Source organism: Neovison vison, chromosome 14, assembly GCF_020171115.1.
Source record: "Neovison vison isolate M4711 chromosome 14, ASM_NN_V1, whole genome shotgun sequence".
NCBI lineage: Eukaryota > Metazoa > Chordata > Mammalia > Carnivora > Mustelidae > Neogale > Neogale vison.
In genome coordinates, this window is record NC_058104.1 from 8,381,183 (window position 1) to 8,405,053 (window position 23,871).

Sequence of the window (23,871 nt, forward strand, 5' to 3'; positions counted from 1 at the left end):
AGTTGCTTGGGTATAAAGGGTAAAGAGGTTCCAGAGATGTGAGGCCCCTGTTTTGAAAGGAAACAGTGACTTCAACATATTTCACTTAAGATTAAGTGTCATAGTATATTAGTCACTTTTGTTCATATGAGGAAGAAATACCACTACTTGGTAGTGGAAAGGATGTCAGGTCCTGTTTAGAGGATTGTCCTAGCAATCTCTTCTAATTGTTACTACTGCATATAAGTTAGTGGGCCATTGAGTAAGTCAAAGGACATGGTAGACATTAAAATGCCCATAAATGGCTGTTACCAAAACAAATGATTTTTAAGTGTTCTTTTCTAACACTTCAGTAGTAGTGCACTGACTGAGTTTAAATGGATCCCAAATCTTAATTTGTGAAAATCTGTTTCTTTCCTTCCAGACACTGCCCACTTATGATGCCCTTGTACAGATGGAGTATCTGGACATGGTATTGAGTGAAAGTCTCAGATTATACCCAATCGCTGGGAGACTTGAGAGGGCCTGTAAGAAAGATGTGGAAATCAGTGGTGTCTTCATTCCCAAAGGGATGTTGGTGATAGTGCCAACCTTTTCTCTTCACCGAGACCAGGACCTCTGGCCAGAGCCTGAGGAGTTCCGTCCTAAAAGGTACAGGGAACCCACCCTCATATTGAAGGATATTGTGATATTTTCTTAGTATAGATGACAATTGTGTGGTTGTATAATTATTCACTTGTACATCTTTTTATTTTTAGAAGTAATTTTCTTATTGCAAAATGATCATTATTGTCAAAATTTTATAAACTGTGGACCCTAAAAAAGAATATTAAAATCATCCTCAATCCCAATATATTAAGATTATTAATAATGATATGTATGTCCTTGTGGGCATTTTTCTATGTATATATTGACTACTAAAAATCATAATGGCATTACATTTTTTGAATGACTTACTTAATGTTACATGAAACTATAACAACATACTATATTTGTGCTTGTGATTGTATGCATATTTCATAATTTACTTAGCCACCATCTGATTGAAGGAAATAGGTCTTTTCTTTTCCTTTAAGATTTTTGGTCCCCTTTAGCTCTTTGAATTCACCCTTACATCCCCCATTTCATGTTTGTGAACCTTGGCCGCTCTTCTGCTAGCCATAGTGGGAGAGCAAAGGCTGTGGACCTGAGCGTTCTCAACCACAGGAGGAGCAGCCTCATGAGGACATAGGTGCACACGGGTCCTGTGCTGTCGGTGGCTGCAGTCCTGTGCCAGCTTCCACCTTTGTTGGTATCTGGGGCTCGTCCAAAGCAAAGTCATCTGAAAAGTCTGCTCTCTAGCTGTCTGAAACATCCTCCTTGAAGGCATCTTGAGCTTTCTCTTCTGGGATTTCAGAGCAGAGTCTGGCTTTAGGCACAGTCTGAATTCTGCAAAAGTTGGTTTATTTTATTGATAACAAAATTTGGAGTGAAGCTTTTAGGGATCTAGACTTTTAGCCCCTGACTCTAAGCTCCCTGATGGCAGAGCTCTTGTCCTGTTGCATGGTGTCCTTGGTGCTAAAATCACGTCTATACATAGTACTTGCTGAAAGAAGTCAGAATTGACCAAGTCATCTGTTTTCTGGACCAGAAGCCCTGGTGGTTCTCACAAGTTCAGCAATCCCTGGTCCTATACCTTCTTGAACAGAAACCAGAGACCACTTCTTCTTGACAGTTCTTTGTCATGATTCATTCAGTTATGAAAGGAAGTGCTTATGTAGTTGTGTTAGGGACCCTGCCAGGCAGTGCAAGATCCACATGTTAAAAATGCCTATTATGGAGAATTTTTAACACATGCAAAATCATATGCTAAGAAATACTTCTAATGCATCTATATGTGCCCATCACCTGCCCAACAACCACTAACCATATCAGCTGCCCCATCCACACACCATTGCAATTCCTTGTCTGATTCGCATGTAATTTTAAGGCTCATGATGTGTAAACATTCCAGTATGTTCTTCACAATATACGGAGTTTTAAAAAATGCCTACTGAGAATGCCATTATTACTTTCCCCAAATCCACATATTTTCTTAATATAAATATTGAGGAATGAGTCTTGAATAAAATGTAAGTCTAACCTTCAAGGAATTTATAACCTCATGGAACAGATAGAGAAGAATTCAGTGATTGTACTGGTTATACATAACCATGAGTATGGATATAGTGTGTGTGTGTGTGTGTGTGTGCTCATGTAAATCATCTAACATGCTGTTCTGTGCAAGTGGTTGGGGAGTACCAGTGGAGAGGGCAGGGAAGTAAAGGGAAAATTAACAATGCAAATCATGGGAAGCATCTCTCCTACTTTCTTTGTCCATGGGTATGTAACAAATGTAAGTCAGTGGATGCAGGATCCTACCTTTCCTTCAGTCAGACTCATATCCTGCTCACCTTTCAGAGTATGAACTACTCACTACCCTGAATATAATTCCAGTGTTTAAGATAAAGCTTGCTTCAACAGCATTTGTCTCATCTCCTCAACAAGCCTGAATGCTCCCATAGGGGAAGGGGGTATCCAATGACCTGTAGCTTATAATTGTCACAGCAAAATAAGCATAGCTGGATTATAATAACCAGCCCATCAAAGTTTCTTATATACTCCTGGTTGAGAACTCCCAATATGTAGCTCTTGTGGTTTTTATGTTTCCTAACTTGCTTCCGACTTGTATTGTGAAACCAGGTTCAGCAAGAAGAACAAGGACAGCATAAATCCTTACACATACCTGCCTTTTGGAACTGGACCCAGAAACTGCCTTGGGATGAGGTTTGCGATCATGAACATGAAACTTGCCCTTGTCAGAGTCCTGCAGAACTTCTCCTTCAAACCTTGTAAAGAAACACAGGTCAGAGAGATGACTTTCTTCTTAACTAGTGTTTTATTGTGTTTCTTAAACCAAAACATGGGTGTGGGTGTGTGTGTCTGTGTCTATGAGAGAGAGGGCCCATTTGTCCTTAATAATTTGTCCTATTTCCTGAAGAATCTATTTGGAGCACTTGTGACCTTCTAAGCATCCTTCAGCTCCCGATTGTCATGTCTATGGTTTATGACCACCCAGCCGTAAGGGTCATCTAGTCCATGCAGTTCATGTGACATCATTATGCATGGATCTATGAACTTCAGCAAAGTATTAAATTTCTCTCAAGTCCACAGAAAGGAAGGAAGCATGTATACAATCATGACGTGCAGTGATTACTACAACGTAACTTTTGAATGATGCTCTTCTCCACCATAGCTTACAGATACTTTCAAGACTATGGTTCTCAACCCCTGGTTATACACTGGAATCAGTGAATTTGTTCAAATCCTGAGGCCCAAGTCATCTCAGAAATTCTTTTTTTTAAGATTTTATTTATTTTTTTGAAATAAAGAGAGAGAGAGCACAAGCTGTGATAGAAGGGTAGAAGGGAGAAGCAGACTCCCCACTGAGCCGGCAGCCCGAGACATGGTTCTATCCCAGGACTCCAAGACCATGACCTGAGCCCAAAGCAGAGGTTTAACAGACTGTGTCACCCAGGTGCCCCCGTATCAGAAATTCTAACATAATTCACACAGAGTGTGGTTTTAAAAGTGCAAACAATGTTGAGAATCAGTGGTGTGAAGCATGTCTGCCAGATGTGAAGGACTCCCAGGGTCCAGGCCATCCTGGGTACATGGCCCCACCTTCTGCAAGCCTGGCCCCAGTCTAGCTATTCTTCTCTATCCCAATCTGCCATCATGAATGAATGGCTCCACCAGGAGAGGTGAAATTATCTTTAGAAGGGGAGATGGCCATAGAATAAAATACATAATACCCACTCAGGATGACCTTGCAAACTTCAACATACACAATTTAACTCTATCACTTTTCAAAATTGTTTGCCATAATGGCTAAGAAACTTTTAAATGTTAAACACCCATCCTTTTTACTTAAAATTTATTTTTATTTTTTTTTAAGACTTCATTCATTTATTTGATAGAAAGAGACACAGCAAGAGAGGGAACAGAAGCTGGGGGAGTGGGAGAAGGAGAAGCAGGCTTCCCGCTGAGCAGGGAGCCCAATGCAGGGCTCTATCCCAGCACCCTGGGATCATGACCTGAGCTGAAGGCAGACACCTAACGAATGAGCCACCCAGGCGCCCCTATTTATTTATTTTTTATTATGTTGTATTAGTTACCATTCAGTACTTCATTAGTTTTTGTTGTAGTGTTCCATGATTCATTGTTTGCATATAACTCTGTGCTCTATGCAATACATGCCCTCCTTAATACCCATCACCAGACTAACCCATCCCCCCTCCCCCACCCCTCTAAAGTCCTCAGTTTGTTTCTCAGAGTCCATACTCTCTCACGGTTCATCTAGCCCTCCGACTGCCCCCCCCCCGCCTTCATTTTCCCTTCTCTTAATGTCCTCCATGCTATTCCTTATGTACTTAAAATTTAAATCAAAACAGAACACAAGTCAACATGAGTTTGTCCCCAGCCTGGTACACAGTAAATATTCAGTAGATAATCTGTTGAATGGCTGATGGATGAATGCTTCCATGCTCCAGCCTTGAGAGCTTATAGGGTGATTTTAAAGAATCAGAGATAGATGATGCAAAATAGCATACATTATTGTCCTTCGTGTGTCTTGCCTGCTTTGCATCTGTCATTGCCAGGGCTTCATTCCTTGTTCTCAAATCCTTGTTTAACTGTTGCAGATCCCCCTGAAATTGAGTTCTTATGGGTTAATTCGACCAGAAAAACCCATTGTTCTCAAGATTGAGCCAAGAGATGGCAGTGTGAGTGGAGCCTGACTTTCCCTATGGACTTCCCCTTTGTTCTTCAAGAAGCTGTATCCCAGATCACCAGAGACCTCAATTTCCTTTGTAAGTAAAACCCAGAAATGAAGATGGCCTGCATCTACTGCCCGTGACAGATAGCTAGGGCTTCCATATATTCACTTAGCTTTTTTGGTGTCGGTGTGGAGCATTTTTTATTGCAGAGAGTAAAGGAGGTGACCAATAAATACCAGAGATGTAGACTCAGCCTGTCTGATTCACACAGACTACTGCCAGTTAGTACCATCTGTTCCCCTGATCAAGAATAAAACTTTCTCTACAATTTTATCAACCTACTTTAATGGAAACAAGAATTATTCTGGTGAATGTGGTAGAGACATTTTTATCACATCTTATTCTGAATACTCCACGTTAACTATTATACTGAACCCGTCAATCAACATCTCTTTACAAAAATGCTAACCGATGCTTTTGTGCGCACTAATGGAGAATCTGAGGAACAGATGAGTGAGAGCCAGTGACTAAATATTTTTTACCATCACAGTCATTGGGTAGATGGGGCTTGTTCAGATTTCCAAAGTGATATCTTAGGGGTAGGTGAGATTTAATCCATTGTGACTTTGCCGATGGCTTAGCAAGTTTGTTCATAGTTTAATTCTACAAGTTCTATTGTTTTGTTTTGTTTAAAAAAGGCTTTTTAAAATTAACATATAAGTATTATTTGCCCTAGGGGTACAGGTCTGTGTATCATCAGGCTTACACACTTCACAGCACTCACCATAGCATATACCCTCCCCAGTGTCCATAACCCAACCACCCTCTCCTTAACCCCCTCCCCCCAGCAACCCTCAGTTTGTTTTGTGAGATTAAGAGTCTCTTATGGTTTGCCTCCCTCCCAATCCCACCTTGTTTCATTTTTTTTCCTACCCTACCCCGCAAATCCCTCACTTTGCCTCTCAAATTCCTCATATCAGGGAGATTATATGATAATTGTCTTTCTCTGATTGACTTATTTTGCTCAGCATAATACCCTCTAGTTCCATCCACGTCATTGCAAATGGCAGGATTTCATTTCTTTTGATGGCTGCATAGTATTCCATTGTATATATAGACTACATATTCTTTCTCCATTCATCTGTTGATGGGCATCTAGGTTCTTTCCATAGTTTGGCTATAGTGGACATTGCTGCTATAAACATTCGGGTGCAGGTGCCCCTTCAGATCACTACATTTGTATCTTTAGGGTAAATACCCAGTAGTGAGATTGCTGGGTCATATGGTAGCTCTATTTTCATCTATTTGAGGAACCTCCATGCTGTTTTCCAGAGTGGTTGCACCAGCCTGCATTCCCACCAACAGTGTAGGAGGGTTCCCCTTTCTCCGCATCCTGGCCAGCATCTGTCATTTCCTGACTTGTTAATTTTAGCCATTTTGACTGGTGTGAGGTGGTATCTCATTGTGGTTTTGATTTTTATTCCCCTGACACTGAGGGATGCTGAGCACTTTTTATGTGTCTTTTGGCTATCTGGATGTCTTAATTCTACAGGTTTTAGAGCACAGGTTTTTTTTAAAAAAATAATCCTTGAGTGAGGCACAAAGTATTACATGATTTGTTTTTTTTTAATTTTTAATTTTTAAAATTTCTTTTCAGTGTACCAGAATTCATTGTTTATATACCACACCCAGTGCTCCATGCAATACGTGCCCTCCATAATACCCACCACCAGGCTCGCCCAACCTCCCACCCCCCGCCCCTTCAGAACCCTCAGATTGTTTTTCAGAGTCCTTGGTCTCTCATGGTTCATCTCCCCTTCCAATTTCTCCCAATTCCCTTCTCCTCTCCATCTCCCCATGTCCTCTGTGTTATTTCTTATGCTCCACAAGTAAGTGAAACCATATGATAATTGACTCTCTCTGCTTGACTTATTTCACTCAGCATAACCTCTGCCAATCCCGTCCATATTGATACAAAAGTTGGGTTTGATTTAATGTTTTCATCTCATCTGCCCTGATGTTCTCGTAGGCAGGGAACATGCTTTCTCTTTGTGTTTCAGCCTCAGCTCCCAACTGTCCTGAAAGAATGAACATCAAATCAGAGATGGTTGATTGGCCAGTTCATTGGACAGAACAGCTAAAAGCATTTGTCCATTTCAGCTGGTATCACAAGCTGCATAGCATTCTTCCTATTTCTCTCCTCCCCGCACCAGCCCCTTCTATCTCCTCTCCTTGCCTCTTCCTTTGCCTTTCCTTCCCAGATAATTCAGTCCTAGAGCTAGTAGGTGGGACACAGCCAGATGGGAATCCCCACATTGGGGATCAGGGGCAGAGAAGGGAGTCAGAGTGACTTCAAGTTGGAGACTGAGTAGGGTGGGGGAGGTGTCGACATGGAGAAGCAGCCTTGGGTGTGGGAGGCCAAGCTAGGTGAGAGGGTGCCCACACGAGGGTTGGTCTGCTGACAGCCCCCAGAGCCTAACAACAGTGTGGAGGACCCAAGTAGCATGGTGGGGGCATACCTGAGTGTTAAGGGGTGGAGTGAGGGTTAGTTACATAAAGGGGGATTGATCAAATAAGTAAATCTATTACCACTAAATGGTGTCAGGAGTTTCTCCCTGTTGGAGAAGGGAGTCACTGGTTTGAAAAGGGAAAAAGCCAAATGAAGCCTGTGTACTCAGAGACTGGAAGTTTGTCAATGTAAAGTCATGCTTTTCTACAGATAGATGGTGAATTGATAGAGAGCAACTGAAATGTGTGTGTTTGTCTCTCTGTGTGTAAAACAAACAAAAAACCACCACCAACAACAAAAAAACCAAAATATTTTCTCTACCTCTCTCTACAGACAGTTCTTAGAAACAGTGACATTGTCAGAGCAATGAGCATAACTTGTGACCAGATCTTGGCTTATAAGTGTCATTTTCCTCTCAAAGGAACTAGTGCTTTTTAGAGAAATGGCTGATTCCAGGCTGGAAGAGCACACAATGAGCCTGGAGCATCTTGTGCTCCACAGTGATGGGGACACATCCACGAGACTCAGAGCCAGCCTGCGGGGCTTCACTGACACATCAAGCATAATTTCATAACTGACAATATGAAGGAATATGACTCATTGAGTAAAATAGAAATACACAAGTATACACAGGTGTAGATAAATACAGGGATATATTCCAATCAATGAGGATACTCACACCGTTTCATAGCACTACCACTCGAACGCCCATGAGTTACTGAGGAAAGAGCAGCACAGAGCAGAGACTTGGCAAAGGAGTGGAGTGAATTGGGAACAGGAAAAAGTGATGGCCCATTGCCCAATGAGACAGGGTAAGAAGACCTCAACATCACCTACCTCTGGCATATTCTTGCCAGGGAGGCAAACCTGCAAGAAATCCTCAAAAAAGTCAGGCAAAACCAAATAAAGGAATATCTACTCTTAATCTGTAACTGGCGTGTTATCTTCAATAAAGTCAAGATCTTGAAAGTGATAAGAAAAGAAAAAACGAGCCCAGATTGGAGGCACTTGCCCACCCCCTCAGCTCCACCTCACAGCAAACCAAGACTAATGAGTTTCAACCTATCCCAGGAACGTGAACTTCTAACAGTCCATCTGAAATTTCCTGATGGTCACTAGTGAGTCATCTTCAGGATAGAAACCCTGCAAGTCCATCCCCCAGAAGGAAGGTGTATTGACCAGAAACAATCCTTTCTTTTCCCTCTGTGCACTTCTTGCCCCACCGTCCTTCCTATAAAACCCTGCATTATTGTACACCTCCTGGAAGCTTCTGTCTACTTGCTAGTTGGGATGACCCTAGTACAACTGAAGGTCTCAGACAACCAAAGGTCTCCGGCTGGTGCGTTTCCAGCTTCCTGCGCAACTGACTGGCCCTGCTGATGGTGCTGATTCATGAATCGCTTAATAAACTCCGTTAGATCTTCAACTTGACTTTCTAGAATTCTATTTTTTAATAAAAGCCAGAGACAAACTAAGCAAGTGTTCCAGACTGAAGTAAAGTTACTAGAGAGGGGTGACATGTAAAGTGAGTGTCCGAGCAGAGTCCTTCTGCTATAAAGGACATTCTGGGGATGATAGAGAAACCAGCTCTGATGATTACATGGCAAATAATGTGTCAGTGGAGATGGAGAATGTCTTTGTAGGAATTACAGGGGATTATGAAATATCAGGTTAGCAATTTACTCTGAGATGGATCAGGAACATAGTTCTTGAAAGAGACTCTTCTGGAAGCTTGTGATTATTTCTGGGAGAAGTGGGTTACAAAAACACCTTGGGCCTACACAGCTCTCCCCATCCCTTGTCTTAGTCTAACTTGCATAATTTAATACAATGACGCAGCACCACACAGTGACTGAGAAATGGGGAGCTTGGAAGCTGGAGATCCTAGAGTTTGAATGCCAGCTCGGTCCAGAGCTGAGTCTAGACCAGTCAGTGGCTTTGGATAAATGAGGAAAAGGTGCTCCCTTTGCATAACTGGACCCACAGGACTTGGGCTACCCTCCACTACAGACATGCGACCTTGAACAAGTTACCCAATACCTCACTCCTCAGGACTTGGTGCCTCAGACAGTTAAAATATAGGGATAATGCCAGTGCCTATCTGACCTGATGACAGAACCAGCTAATGTGTGTGAGGCGTTTAGGACACAAAACACGGAACATGCAGCGAGCTCATAGTCAATGTCAGCTATTACTTTCATAGCATTGTTATGCTCAGTCCTCAGGAGGCCAAGTTGGTTTGGACATTTTGAGCTCCAGCCTAGGCAAGTCCAGCTTCAATCTGCCATTGGAGAAAGTAATTGCAGACATCTTTCATGGAGGTTTAACTATGAAGGTATTGATGTCTCGGCTGATTTCTTCAGGAATTTCCAAAGAACAATATAAACATCCCCCTTCTAGAAGTGCCTTTGTCGAGAGAGAATAATGTGAGGCTCACTGGGTTGGAGGGGTACCTCCATGCCCCACCACACGGACCCAACAGGAAGAGATGGACTTGACCTCACAGGGACTTGGACCTTGCTCTACCTTACAGTCCCAGCTGGAGGAAGAAGGGCTCTCCTGGTCACCACAACCCACCACCCCTTCTGCGTCACAAGAGCTCAGGCAATGAGAAGACTCCACACCTCTAAATCCTGGATTACTCAGGGGACTCCCGTTTCTAACAGCCTTCCCAGCTTCCCCTTTTATCCGGATAGAAGCAAAACTGTAGAGGCCACTTTTAGGCAAACAGGTTTGCGGGATGGAATGTTGAAAGGGCCCACCCTGTCCCCCCGCCTGAATACACAGGCCCATCGGGGACCCACCTCAATACAGCCACATGCCCTAACTTACCGATTGCCCACTTACCAAAAAAGGAAAAATGCCACATGTGGCCTTACTTCCTCACGTTCCCCCTTTAAAAACAACCTCCAGGCAATGCCTCCTTGCAGACGGTCTCTGCTTTGCTATCCCGCCCTCTGCTCTCTTGCAGTGTATCCAATAAAGTTCTCGTTTGACTCCTTCCTTCTGCCTCAGGTGAATTCTCTCGCAGCCTGTGCGCAGGCTTCCACCAGATCGTCGCCCCACATTTGGGGGCGCCCATGATTGGGACAGACGCTGCATTCAGACACCACATTTAGTGGCCCCTGGCAGTGGGGGGAGAACCCCACACAAGATCCCTTTATCAGTCCCGTGACTCCCCCCGGATTCTCCAGGAATTTATGGGGACTTTCCCTCGGTGGACCCACTCCAGTACTCCTCAGGGAACTGACAACCTCCGCTGAGGTGACTCCTTGCTGAGGGTCCCCAGCCCCAAGGGGAAACAGCCCAAATGCCCCTGCCCAGAAGGGTGAGGGATTTCCCCGTCTGCCCTTCGGGAAGGTCCTTCCCTCCCCGCCCGCCCCACCTGATCCCCGCCTCTTTGCGGCCCTTCCACAGTCTAACCCTAGTACAACTGAAGGTCTCAGACAACCAAAGGTCTCCGGCTGGTGCGTTTCCAGCTTCCTGCGCAACTGACTGGCCCTGCGCGATGGATGATACAGTTAGGGCTGTCCATGTTCCCAGACAAATCTTCTCCCACTTGCCAGTGATTCCTCATAATAAGCATGTTGTTATGATTGTTATGGCTAGCTTCAAACAAAGAGGACTTCTTGATGGTTTTATTCCTTAGCCATATTTTCCCCAGAGGTCACTTCTATTGATAAAAAAGTGCAAGTAGAGGCTTGAACCAAGCATACAGTGACCACCTTTAAAACTCGATATGCAATCACCCACAAATTCAAAAGTTGGCCCTCCCAAACTGAATGGCACTTGATGTCCTGATGGGAGCTCAAGGAGGAACCTATGATTTATTAAAACAGTGTTATGTATATACTTCCGAGTACCACAAAAGTAGTCTGGGTTTCTAACTGACATGGGTGCTGGGGGCCAGTGAGAAGGGCCCAGGTCAGCAGGGGCAACTCCCAGTCCTTATAGAGCCATGGACACAGACTACAGACCATGAGGGACCCTCTGTAGAACCAGGGCAGGGAGCAGGTGTCACTCCTAAAACCCAGGGCAGAGAGAGGGTCTGAGGTACAATATCACAGCCTGAAGTCATAGCTCCAAACATCCTAAGCTCTTTCTGGGAGGAGCAGGGAAAGTATAATGGGGCAATGGGGGGAGATAGGATCAGAAAGACTGAATTTAGAAAAGCTCCTTACCCAAGTCAGACCAAGAAATAAGTCATTTTAGGGTTCAGTGAAATTCTCCCTGCCCAATCTCACCCCAGGAAGGGTCTCAAGGGGATGATGATGTCAAAGATGAAAATTTTAAAAGCTACATTATCTTTGAGCATCTGTGTATTTTCAAAAGCAGTGTCTCTCATTCCTGCATTTGGAACCATAATACGGTTAACTGATGAACAAAGATGAAATGGAAGAATCAGAAAGCTGCAAAGGTCTCAATGTTCAGGTCAAAGACTTTAATTTTATAGGTTTCTCATTTCGTCCTAACAGGCCTTGGAAGAAACTGAGGCATAGAGCAGTTAACGACTTGCTCAAGGTGAGAGTGGGAACAGTGGAGCCCTCTGACCTATGGCCCCACTCATATGGTAAGCTGCTTCCAGAAAAGCTCATTAGTCCCACTGTTGAGATGGACCCCCGGGGCCCCCAAAGGGATAGGGATATCTTTGAGGCCAATTTTGGCCCCACTGGTGTCTTCTCAGTGCCTAATACACTGCTGAGCACACAGTAGGCCTTCATTAAAAACATCCAGAAGTTGTTTATGAAACACTATTTGAAAATAGTGTTTCTGCCCTACCAGTACCACTCATGGTTTTGTCCTCTGGGGTTTTCCCAACACCTGTTATGAGGAGGTTCATCTGAACCTCAAACATGCCTGGAAGGTCAGCAGGAAGGCTCTTGCTCTGGTTTTTGTTTAGATCCACAAACATTTCCTGGGCACCACTCTGGATCAGATCCTAATGTGCCCCATTCATGGGGAAAAGTCACCCATGGATAGACAGATTCAATGTGGTGGAAGATCAGCTTGGCTTCTTTACACAGAGAAGGTCCTCTTGTCCACAAAGAGGGTTGGGAGGAGCTGATACCTGGTCTGAGGTTTCTAAAAATTTATTTTATTTTAAAAATCAAAATTATAAATGTGTATGCTTTATAAGGTTGAACAGCACTTTAGGGGCTATAAGAAAACTAGTGACATTTTGCTCCACCTGATCTCCATTTCCATTTTCCTCTCGGAGTCCACTTTCAACCAGTTCACTAATTTCTTCTGTTTACTGGTGTGTCATGAAATGACATGCTCCTACCGTTATTTCTTGATTGCTGGGAAGCTGAGAGTTTAGGTGCTAATATCCTCTTGCCTCATACCCACTTCTCCCCCTCCCAAAGCAGGGGTGGGAATTTGATTCCTATTTGGTGAATGACTTAATTACTCATTATTCACCTTGAACCGTGTACATTTCTATGCTTCCATTTCTGGACAAGTTTTCATATTCCCTGGAACCAAGAGTCCCTTTTTATAATTTTAGAGTTTACTATTTCCCATCATTTTGTTTTATTATTTTTGTTTGTTTGTTTGTTTTATTATTTTATTTTATTTTATACTAGAAGCTAATTCCTCTCTCCATGTGGTCAAGCCCTCCTGAGACTCTCTCCTTGCTTTGGCCTAGTCTCTCTGTCCCTGTAGCTTATGCAGGGCTGTTATCCTGGCATTCTGGTCACCTCTCTGCTGCACTGAATTACCTGTTTGCAAATACAGAGGTATTGTCTTTCTTGGTTTCCTCCGTCATTTTGGCAGAGGCCATCTCCTTGCAGCTTTCAGAAGAATGATGCAGAGGAGTAAATTTTTTTAAAGAATGTCCATGTCCAAAGACATCTCTGTTCTACCCTCATACTTGTTGGGTGGTTAGTCTGAGCATAGAATTCTAGGTGGGCTAGAATTTTCCCTGTGAACTGGATGGCACAGAGACTTTCTCTAGTATCACTATTGAGAAGATTAGTGCCCCTTTGTTTTCTGATTCCTTTTACGTGATCTGTGTTTTGCTTTCCTCACTCTTTCTATAAGCATTTGGGATCTTCTTATTGTCCCTGGTGTTCTGAAAATTCATGATGGTGTACTTCGTGGGCCTGCTGTCATCTGTTATTCCAGGCAGAGCTGTCCAACAGTCCTTTCTGCACTGATGGAAATGTTCTCTGTTTGTCCAATGTGGTTGCCTCCAGCTACCTGAGGCTACTGTACACTTGAGATGTGGCCCTTGTGGCTGAGGTACTGCATTTCTGATTTCATCTGTTTATTACCAGTAACTGTAACTCACTACATGTGTCCAGGAGCTGTGTATGGACAGCGCCGTGTATTGGGCCTTTCACTCTGGAGACTGTTGCTTTTCAGTCCTGTGAAATTTTCTTGTATTATTTCTTTCATTTGTTCTCTTCTTTATTTAGGAACTGCTGTGGGTCAGAGGATGGAATTCCTGGAATCATCCTTTAGTTTTCTTATTTTTTCCTTCTCATTTTTGGAGTGAATTGCTTACATAAATTTATTTATGTAAGTTAAAATGTCTTCATATAAAATTTTAATATTTTACCCCTTATTGATTTCTTTGCATTAATACTGATTTTTAACATAATATGTTCAAATAACATTTATAGTTTATGTAATTACTGTGATTTTATTTTTTTAAAGATTTTATTTATTTGATACAGAGAGAGAGATCACAAGTGGCAGAGCAGCAGGTGGGGTGGGGTAGGGGGGCGGAGCAGACTACCTGCTGAGCTGAGAGCCCCATGCCATCCCAGGACCCTGAGATCATGACCTGAGCCGAAGGCAGAAGCTTAACCCACTGAGCCACCCAGGCACCCCAGTTACTGTGATTTTTAAAAAGTTTTTATATAAACTCCAGTTAACATATAGTGTAATCTTGGTTTTGGCTGTGCAATGTAGTGATTCAACACTTCCATACAAAAACTGGGGCTCATCACATGTGTACTCCTTATATTACCTTTTTAACCTGTCCTACTCACCCCCATATCCTCTGGTAACCATCAGTTTGTTCTCTTTAGTAAAGTGTCTCTTTCTTGTTTTAACTCCCTCTTTTTTTTCCCCCCCTTTGCTTGTTTGTTTTATTTCTTAAATTCAACATGTGAATGAAATCATATGCTATTTGTCTTTCTCTGACTGACTTATTTCAGTTAGCATTATACCCTTTTTCTCCCATGCCATACGTTGCCTTTTGGTTTGTTTGTTTCTTTTGCTGTGTAAAACCTTTCTATTTTGAGAAAGTCCCAAAGGTTTATTTTTTGTTTTGTTTCTTTTGCCTCAGGAGACATATGTAGAAAGAAGTCGCTACCACTGATGTCAAAGAGGTTACTACCTATGTTCTCCAGTAGGATTTTTATGGTTTCAGGTCTCACATTTAGGTCTTTAAACCGTTTTGAATTTATTTTTGTATATGGTATAAGAAAGTGGTCAAGTTTCATACTTTTGCATGTTGCTGTTCCATTTAACCAGCAGCATTTGTGGAAGAGACTTTCTTTTTCCCATTCAGTATTCTTTCCTACTTTGTTGAAGATTCATTGACCATAGAGTTAATAAGTTCCTTTCCAGGTTTTGTAATCCTTCCATTCATCTATGTCTGTTTTGTACCAGTACCATACTGTTTTGATAACAACAGCTTTCTGATATGCCTCCAGCTTCGCTTTTCTTTTTCAAGGTTGCTTTGGCTGTTCAGGTTCTTTTGGGATTTTAGGATTACCTATTCCACCTCTGTGAAAAATGCAGTTGGTGTTTTGATAGGGTTTGCATTAAATGTATACGTTGCTTTGGGCAGTAGAGATATTTTTAACAATATTTATTTTTCCAATCCATGAGCATGGAAGGTCTTTCCATTACTTTGTGTCCTCTTCAATTTCTTTCATCTCTGTTTTATAATTTTCAGAGTACAGGTCTTTCACCTCTTTGATTAGATGTGTTCTTAGAACTCTTATAATTTGGGGTGTGATTATAAATGGGATTGATATCTTAATTTCTCTCTCTGCTGCTTCATTATTGGTATGTAGAACTGCATCAGATTTCTGGATGTTGATTTTGTGTCCTATGACTTTGCCGAATTCATTGATCAGTTCTAGCCATTCTTTGCTGGAGTCTTTTGGATTTTCTGTATAGCGTTTCACATCATCTGAAATAGTGAGAGTTTGATTTCTTCCTTGCTGAGTTGGATGCCTTTTATTTCATTGTGTTGTCTGATTTCTGTGGCTAGGACTTCCAGTACTATGTTAAATAACATTGGTGAGAGTGGACATCCCTGTCTTATTCCTGACTGCAGAGGTAAAGTGCTCAGTCTTTTCCCATGGGCGATAGTTGTTGTGGCCTTTATTATGTTGAGATATGTTCCCTCTAAACCTACTTGTTGAGGGTGTTTATCATGAATGAATGTTACACTTTTTTTTTAAAGATTTTTATTTATTTATTTGTCAGCAAGAGAGCACAAGCAGGGGAAGCAGCAGGCAGAGGGGAAGCATGATCCCAGGGTCCTGGGATTGAGTACCGCATCGCATCGGGCTCCCTGCCCAGTGGGAAGCCTGCTTCTCCCTCTCCCACTTCCCCAGCTTGTGTTCCCCCTGTCTCTGTGTCTCTCTGTCAAATAAATAAATAAAATATTTTAAACATTTTTAAATTCAATTAATTAACACATAGCATATTGTTCGTTACAGAGGTAGAGTTTAGTGATTCATCAGTTGCATATAACACCCCGTGCTCATTACGTCAAATGCCCTCCTTAATGCCCATCACCCGCCTATGCCATTCTCCCACCAACCTCCCCTCCAGAAACCCTCATTTGTTTCCTATAGTTAAGAGTCTCTTATGGTTTATCTCCCTCTCTGATTTTGTCTTACTTTATTTTTCCCTCCCTTCCCCTATGATCCTCTGTTTTGCTTCTTAAATTCCACATATGAGTGAAATCATAAAATTGTCTTTCTCTGGTTGACTTACTCTGCTTGGCATAATACCCTCGAGTTCCATCTATGTCATTGCAAATGGTGAGATTTCATTTTCCGATGGCTGAATAATATCCCATTGTATATATATACCACATCTTCTTTCTCCTTCATCTGTTGATGGACATCAGGAACAGGATGGAGGTTCCTCAAAAAGTAGAGCTACCCTACGACTCAGCACTGGCACTACTAGGTATTTACCCAAAGAATACAAACATAGTGACCCAAAGAGACACCTGTGCCCCAAAGTTTATAGCAGCAACGTCCGCAATAGCCATATATGGAAAGAGCCCAGATGTTCATAATATTCTCTTATAATTGCTTGTGTTGCCGTGGTATTGGTTGTTATTTCTTCTCTCTCATTTGTGATTTTATTTATTTGGGTCCTTTCTCTTTTCTTTTTGATATCTCTGTCTGTCTAGAGGTTTATCAATATTATTAATTTTTTCAAAGAACCAGTTCCTGGTTTCACTGAAACTATTGGCTATTGGCTATTGTACTATGGGGCTTTTATAATTTCTAGATCATTTATTCCTGCTCTAATCTTTATTGTTTCCTTCCTTCTGCTGGCTTGAAGCTTCATTTGTTGTTCTGTTTCTAGCTCCTTTCAGTATGAGTTTAGGTTGTTTATTTGAGATTTTTCTTTTTTTTTTTTTCTCCCAATTTATTTATTTTCAGAAAAACAGTATTCATTATTTTTTCACCACACCCAGTGCTCCATGCAAGCTGTGCCCTCTATAATACCCACCACCTGGTACCCCAACCTCCCACCCCCCCGCCACTTCAAACCCCTCAGACTGTTTTTCAGAGTCCATAGTCTCTCATGGTTCACCTCCCCTTCCAATTTACCCAAATTCCCTACTACTCTCTAACGCCCCTTGTCCTCCATGCTATTGGTTATGCTCCACAAATGAGTGAAACCATATGATAATTGACTCTCTCTGCTTGACTGATTTCACTCAGCATAATCTCTTCCAGTCCCGTCCATGTTGCTACAAAAGTTGGATATTCGTCCTTTCTGATGGAGGCATAATACTCCATAGTGTATATGGACCACATTTTCCTTATCCATTCGTCCGTTGAAGGGCATCTTGGTTCTTTTCACAGCTGGGAGACCGTGGCCATTGCTGCTATAAACATTGGGGTACAGATGGCCCTTCTTTTCACGACATCTGTATCTTTGGGGTAAATACCCAGGAGTGCAATTGCAGGGTCGTAGGGAAGCTCTATTTTTAATTTCTTGAGGAATCTCCACACTGTTCTCCAAAGAGGCTGATTCTTGAACTAGGTCTGTATGTCTATATACTTCCCTCTTAGGACTGCTATTGCTGCATCCCCAGTTACTGAGATTTTTGGCAATTTCGTGGTCAAGTGGAATATCTCACTCTTCTCTTGTCCCAGCCCTATCTAGAAGTCTCAACTGAATTCTATAGAGTCACTGTGTTGATAAGGAGAGAATGAACCATCCTTACTCCTGTATTTTGGGTTTTTTAGGGTATAACATTTCTTGGCCTACAAGGCACTTTACTTAGTAAATTGTTCAAAGACAAATTCTGCACACTTCTGAACAAGAGTTGTAGCAACCTAGCGGGGCTTTAGATCCTACAGGGGTAAGGAAAAGTGAGGTTTGGTTTCCTGCTGCCCACCCTGTGTTTACACAGCTGGGCAGACACTGCAGGCTCCAGTTAGAATCCAGGAAATGAAGTCTCTAAACATTTAAGAGCTCAAGGACTCCTCACAGACCAGGAGGTAAAAAGAGCCATTTAAATACACTCAAGAAGAAGGAAAAAGTAAACAATCCATACCCAGCAAACTCCCAGTCTTTTAATTACGTTTCTTTCTTTTTCAAATTCTTATTTAAATTCCAGTTAGTTAACATACACTATAATATTAGTTTCAGGAGGAGAATTTAGTGATGAATCACTTACATGTAACCCCCAGTGCTCATCACAAGTACCCTCCCTTAATACCCATCACCCATTTATTTAACCCATCCCTGCCCACCTCCCCTCCAGCAACTGTCAATTTGTTCTCTATAGTTAAGAGTCTAGTTTGTGGTTTGCCTCTGTCTTTCCCCCACTGTTCATCTATTTTGTTTCTTAAATTCCACATATGAGTGAAATCATAATGGTATTTGTCTTTCTCTCATTGACTTATTTCAGTTAGCATAATATGTTCTTTGTAGATTTTGGATACTAACCCTTTATCAGATATGTAATTTGCAAATACCTTCTCCCATTCTGAAGGGTACCTTCATCAAAATGGATGAAAGACCGAAATATGAGACAGGAAATCCTCAAAATCCTAGATGAGAACACAGGCAGCAACCTCTTTGACATAGGCCATAGCAACTTCTTACTAGACATTTCTCTGGAGGCAAGGGAAACAAAAACAAAAATGAACTATTGGGATTTCGCAAAGAGCCTGATGCAGGGCTGGATCCCAGGACCCTGAGATCATGACCTGAGCTGAAGGTAGAGGCCTAACCCACTGAGCCACCCAGGCGCCCCAGAATTATGTCTCAGTTAATCTTGAACTCGTGTCGCCTCCTCCTGCTAAAGAAAATACATTGCATAATTTGGGGTTATTCTTTAACTCTTATCCTCTCTTAGATACAAATTGAACTATTTACATATTGAGTGAACATTTCTAAAGGGCCTGCCAAGGGTCAGATATCTGGGTGAGCAAAGTCTCCAGATAAACCAATACCATTATTTTATAGCAGGTATTTTGATTTATAGCTCAATATTTCAGTGGTTGTTTAGTGTCTCTCCCCTTTAGAGTGTTGGGTTCATAAAGGAAGGATTTTTACTAATTTATATATATATGTATATTTTTAAGATTTTTATTTATTTATTTATTTGACAGACAGAGATTACAAGTAGGCAGAGAGGCAGGCAGAGAGGGAGGAAGGGAAGCAGGCTCCCTGCTGAGCGGGGAACCCCATGCGGGGCTCGATCCCAGGATCCTGGAACCATGACCTGAGCCGAAGGCAGAGGCTTTAACCCACTGAGCCACCCAGGCGCCCCTATTTTATATTTAATGCTTGGTGTACAGACTGAAAACAGCAGGTGTAGAGCCCAACCAACGTCTAATGACAATGGGAGAAGCGCCCACCTCCTCCAATGCCAAGAATGTCCACCCATCACAGGGTCCACCCATCAAAACGTAGATACTACCTAGAAATTGGCAACATCAACTGTGGTCTTACTGAGAAGAATGGGGACCTGAGACAGGAAAAACAGACACTTAACTTTTCTTTCATTTTTGCACACTTGAGATAGTGACCTGTGAAATTTGGGTGTAATGCACAAATCATTCCAGAGAAATACTGGTTCTCTTACTGTGAGCAGTTCTCTTGGCCAGTAGAAATCAGGCACAACTTCTGAAAGAGGTGTCACGTTCCTGATGGAAGGGGATGGGAATATTAGCCAGAGCTCCTGTATCATTGGTTTCTCCCAACCTATCCACCTACACTGATACTTGAGCCTAAGGCTTCCCTGAATGGTATTTGAGATTCTGTTTTGCCAGTATCTAGGGCGACTGAGAAAACAGATAAATCCTTCACTGTTGGGGAGGATGGACGCATAGGTACTTTCACTTGGCTCTCCAATAAATATCTGTTGGTTTCTCTATCTTCAACCTGAATGATTTCTGTATCTTAGATAAGTTTTTACCCCATGAATTTAGAGCAGAGTTTGGAGACTTCATGATGAGCGTAGTACAGGAAGGAGTAGATGAGAGCCACGGGGTTTGTGGGGTGTTCTTCTGACACACATGTCTTCCTTCACACCTTCTGTACAACTCTGAGGATGTGAGTCTCTTCATGTCAGGAGTTCCCTTCTGGGGAAGGATGGGGCACAGAGCTCACACTTGTAAAGTGTTCTTTTGCAGACAGGTCATCTGCATTGGTTCAGTGCTGGCTGAACCAGAGTTCAGTGCAGGCATTTTGGTCCTCAGGAGCAACCAGCCTGTCTCTAGATTGCAACCAGCTGGAGCAGGCCCTCAGGTGACTAGAGCTACAGTTGATCATATTAGGCTTACTTATGAAATCATCATAGATAACTTTGCCTTTTGGAGAAGGATGAAAGCATATGAGTTGCCACAGAGACTTAGTTTCTAGTAAAATAAGAAAAGCTCTTTGTTTAGGTGACAGAATTGTCAAGAACTATTGTGAGACTGCCTGGGTGGCTCAGTGGGTTGAACAACTGACTTTTGGTCTTGGCTCAGGTCTAGCCACACATTGGGCTCTGAAGTCAGCGGGGAGTCTGCTTCAAGAATCTGTCCCTCTGCCTCTCCCCCAACTCATGCTCACTCTCTCTCTCCAAAAAAAAAAAAAAAAATTTATCAGATGACACACATCTTTCCTTGTTTGCACATATCCTCTGTAGCTCTCTTCTGGGGAACATAGGGAGGGAGATCCTACGCAACAATACCCTTAGTATCATCTTGATTAACATATGTCTTCCCTGTTAAGATGAGGTGGACGTTTGATGTGAAAGACCCACGATAAGGCTTCTGTGCAGGTTGCCATGTAGATAGCAACAGAATTTTAACCAGTTTGCTGTGTAACCTGGGTCTCACTATTTCCCATAGCGACCCTTCTCAGGGAAGGGCAAACACTGAATAACAGTATTGCAGAATGCAGAAGACTTTTCAATCTCACTTCCTGTTTGCTTATTCACAACATGTTCTTGTTGTGATCTATGGCAGTTGGAAAGCCCAATGCAGTCACTGAGTCTCAGTCTCCACTTCTGTAAACAGGGATAATAGCACAACCCTATTGAACGGTGCCCTGGGAAATATTTCAGAATTCCTTGGACTCTCTCCTCCTTTACCTGGGGATCATCTTCCAGCTTCTTAATGTCCTTCCACTGGTGGTATGCAAGCATAGAGCTACTTCTCTCTTAATACCTCCATTGTCCCAGAGATTCCAGAGGTATGCTGCATAAACCACAGATTCTCAGGCCATGCAGACACAGATCATGGGTCAGAGTGATGATATTGAACAGGTGTAATTTCCAGATCCTCTGTCCCTGGATCTTTCCCAACAGGTATGTGGCATGGTCCAAAAAGTTCCATGGAAGGGACACACAAGAAGCCCAACAATTTCACTTCAAAAACTCAAATCCAGTAACCTTTCTGGGTGCCCACTGAGTATACAGAGCATTGCTAGGGACTAGGGACATAATGTTGAAAGTACTCAGACTCACCCTTGAGAAGCTCTCTGTCTAAAGCCAATAGGTGTGGAGACCGATAATGGGGCTAGAGGGTGGAGAGGACAATAACAGAACTGGGGCTGGGGCAGGGCAGGGTAGGGGTGGGGGGAGGAGGGGCAGAAATTTCCCAGAGGAGGAAGTGGTTGGTTTATGTGATAAGGGAGGCAGGAGGGGAAAGACCCTAACACAGGGGATCCTGTCAGAGCTGGGTTTGAAGGATAAGAAGTTCCTTGTAAGCGCCATGGTCGCATTTCTAGGCAGAGGAGCCTTCATGGGTAAAGATGTGCAAACCAAGCTTGCTTGAATGATTTCATGTATTTAAAGGTAGAGGCAGCCAAGTGACAAGGGCAAGTTAGAGATTTAAGGACAGTGACTACCTGACTTTCTGTAACCTTTGAAATTACCAATAACACTGACTGAGTTGTTTACTGATTTTGGACAGACTATGAACTCAAAGGTCAATCTGGGAGTGTCCACAATGCTTTGCCAACACTCATGCCTCGGGTGGGGGGGCACCGAGGGGGAGCGTGCTAGTGACTGCAGTCCAGCCCTGCCCGCTTTTCATTATATTTAGTCTAGCCTCACTGAATCACCGCTGGTGGGAAGGGAAGCTCTGCACACACAGGCCGGCAAGGACTAGCACACACTGCTGAACGGAAGCAGAGAGAATTCACAGAGGAAAAGTGGCCATGGACCTGATTCCGAGCTTTTCCATGGAAACCTGGCTTCTCCTGGCTACCAGCCTGGTCCTCCTCTATCTGTGAGTAACTGCCCAGGCTCATCGCCTCTGGAACCTTTGAGTTGGTTTGCTAATCAGCATCCACCCCTTTTCCTTGTCTGTTTGAAGGATCAAGAGTTAACAGAGGGGAAGTTGCATAAGTGTTGGGTGCTTCAGAAATGCTAGGAACACATAGGGGTTATTATTGACCTCCCCCAAACCAGCTGAAGGAGTAGCTCCGTCCTCCAATCGCTTTTCTGTAGCCAGCAGGATTGAGTGACATTATTTGCTCCTAGGGATGATCTTCTCATTGGCCACCAGTGTGGACCTAGACCAATCCAGCAGAATTCAGCAGACGCAGACTAAAATCGACAGGCCCCAGGGCTCTGAGGTCCTCACCCGCTTCCTAAGCTGTGGGGATTATGGAGGAAGACGGAGCGACTTGGGTCTTTGTCTCACTATCTTCACCTTCTGATCTGTGTCTGCTGCAGGAGACATGTAGAAAGACTGGGCCTGTGTCACTCAGGTGGTCCTGATCCCTTCCCTCCACCACCAAGCCCCATGAACCCAGGCACCTGTGCACCCAGACTTCCAAGAGGACTTGAGATGCCTCATCTCCCTCTTCTATCTGGGTTCTTCCCTCTTTTCTGTGTCCCTCTCCTAGCCATCCCCCTACCCTATAATATGCAAAACTCCTTACCTCCAAGTGAGCATCTTTAGAGCTAAGGAGACTTGGCAGAAATCTTCAAATTGTATTCATTTCACCTTTTCCTTCCAGTCTCTGGGAAGGTTAGCACCTGTATAGAAGTTGCTTTCCCCATTCCCCAACATGAAGTCTGCTAGCAGCCTGCAAAGGCAGGCCCTGAAAGCCAGTGTGGATTTTAGGTATTATTTTTCCCTTTATGTAATAGTACAGGAGGAGGAATTAAAACATCTAGCAGAGGAGTTCCTTTCAGTGGTGGGATTTCTGGCATCATGGAGCAGGGTGAGAAAAGACTTAGTTTCACAGCATGGGTAAGGACGGACCCCCCCCCCCATCACATCTGACCTCTGTCTCAATTGCACTCTCTTAAGAGTAGGAAGTCATGGGGACATGAACATAGAATATGGAAGCCTCATTTTCGTTTTTTTTCCCCCATATCTGGCATTTCCCCAATCTAACATTGTTTATTTGGAATTAACAATACCCATTTTAAGATTTAACACCCACCACAAGTTTATCTCCCCTTTATCTTCTCCTATTATATTAATTAAGAGGCTTTAAAAAAAAACACTAACTTATTCTCTTACAGTTCAGGAGGTCAGAAGTCAGAATGCCATGTATTGTGGCAACATATTTTTTTGTGTGATGATATTTAAGATTAATTGATGTGGTTTAATTTCATTGTATTTAGTAATAGATTTTTTTGCTGAGATAAGACTATTTCCAGCATGGATAAAAGAGGGCTGGTGGTTCAGCCTTTCTGACAATAAAGGTACATAGATCACCTCAGCCTTCTAGAATAATGTTGAGAATGTGAATTTAGTGGACCCATACATACTTCTATGATATAAGCTGTGTATATTTTTAAATACATGTGCCCAGCAAGTTATTTTAACCTCTCTGCACAGGTGAGTAGTGAGACTGTGAGCCAGTGCTGATGTGAGAGGCATCCAGGTGGTACTCAGTATGGAGTGG

The 23,871-nt window shown here is 42.8% G+C and overlaps 2 protein-coding genes across 5 annotated transcripts in view; both read left to right on the forward strand.

Moving 5' to 3' along the window:
• LOC122895351 (cytochrome P450 3A12-like) overlaps nt 1-10,287 on the forward strand; it is a 36,193-nt gene extending 25,906 nt beyond the window's left edge. For 3 of the 4 annotated variants that reach the window (XM_044232704.1, XM_044232703.1, XM_044232701.1), the window contains 4 exons: nt 404-630; nt 2,701-2,863; nt 4,701-4,868; nt 7,618-10,287. In XM_044232704.1, coding sequence (XP_044088639.1) covers nt 404-630; nt 2,701-2,863; nt 4,701-4,796 — 486 coding nt within the window. In that variant the 3' untranslated portion in view covers nt 4,797-4,868; nt 7,618-10,287. The remainder of the gene's footprint in view (nt 1-403; nt 631-2,700; nt 2,864-4,700; nt 4,869-7,617) is intronic. The other variant, XM_044232700.1, reaches the window with a different exon arrangement.
• Nucleotides 10,288-11,788: 1,501 nt separating this feature from the next.
• Nucleotides 11,789-23,871, forward strand: part of LOC122895350 (cytochrome P450 3A12-like) — a 51,047-nt gene continuing 38,964 nt past the window's right edge. The window contains exons 1-2 of the mRNA XM_044232699.1: nt 11,789-11,854; nt 22,050-22,235. Coding sequence (XP_044088634.1) covers nt 22,165-22,235 — 71 coding nt within the window. The 5' untranslated portion in view covers nt 11,789-11,854; nt 22,050-22,164. The remainder of the gene's footprint in view (nt 11,855-22,049; nt 22,236-23,871) is intronic.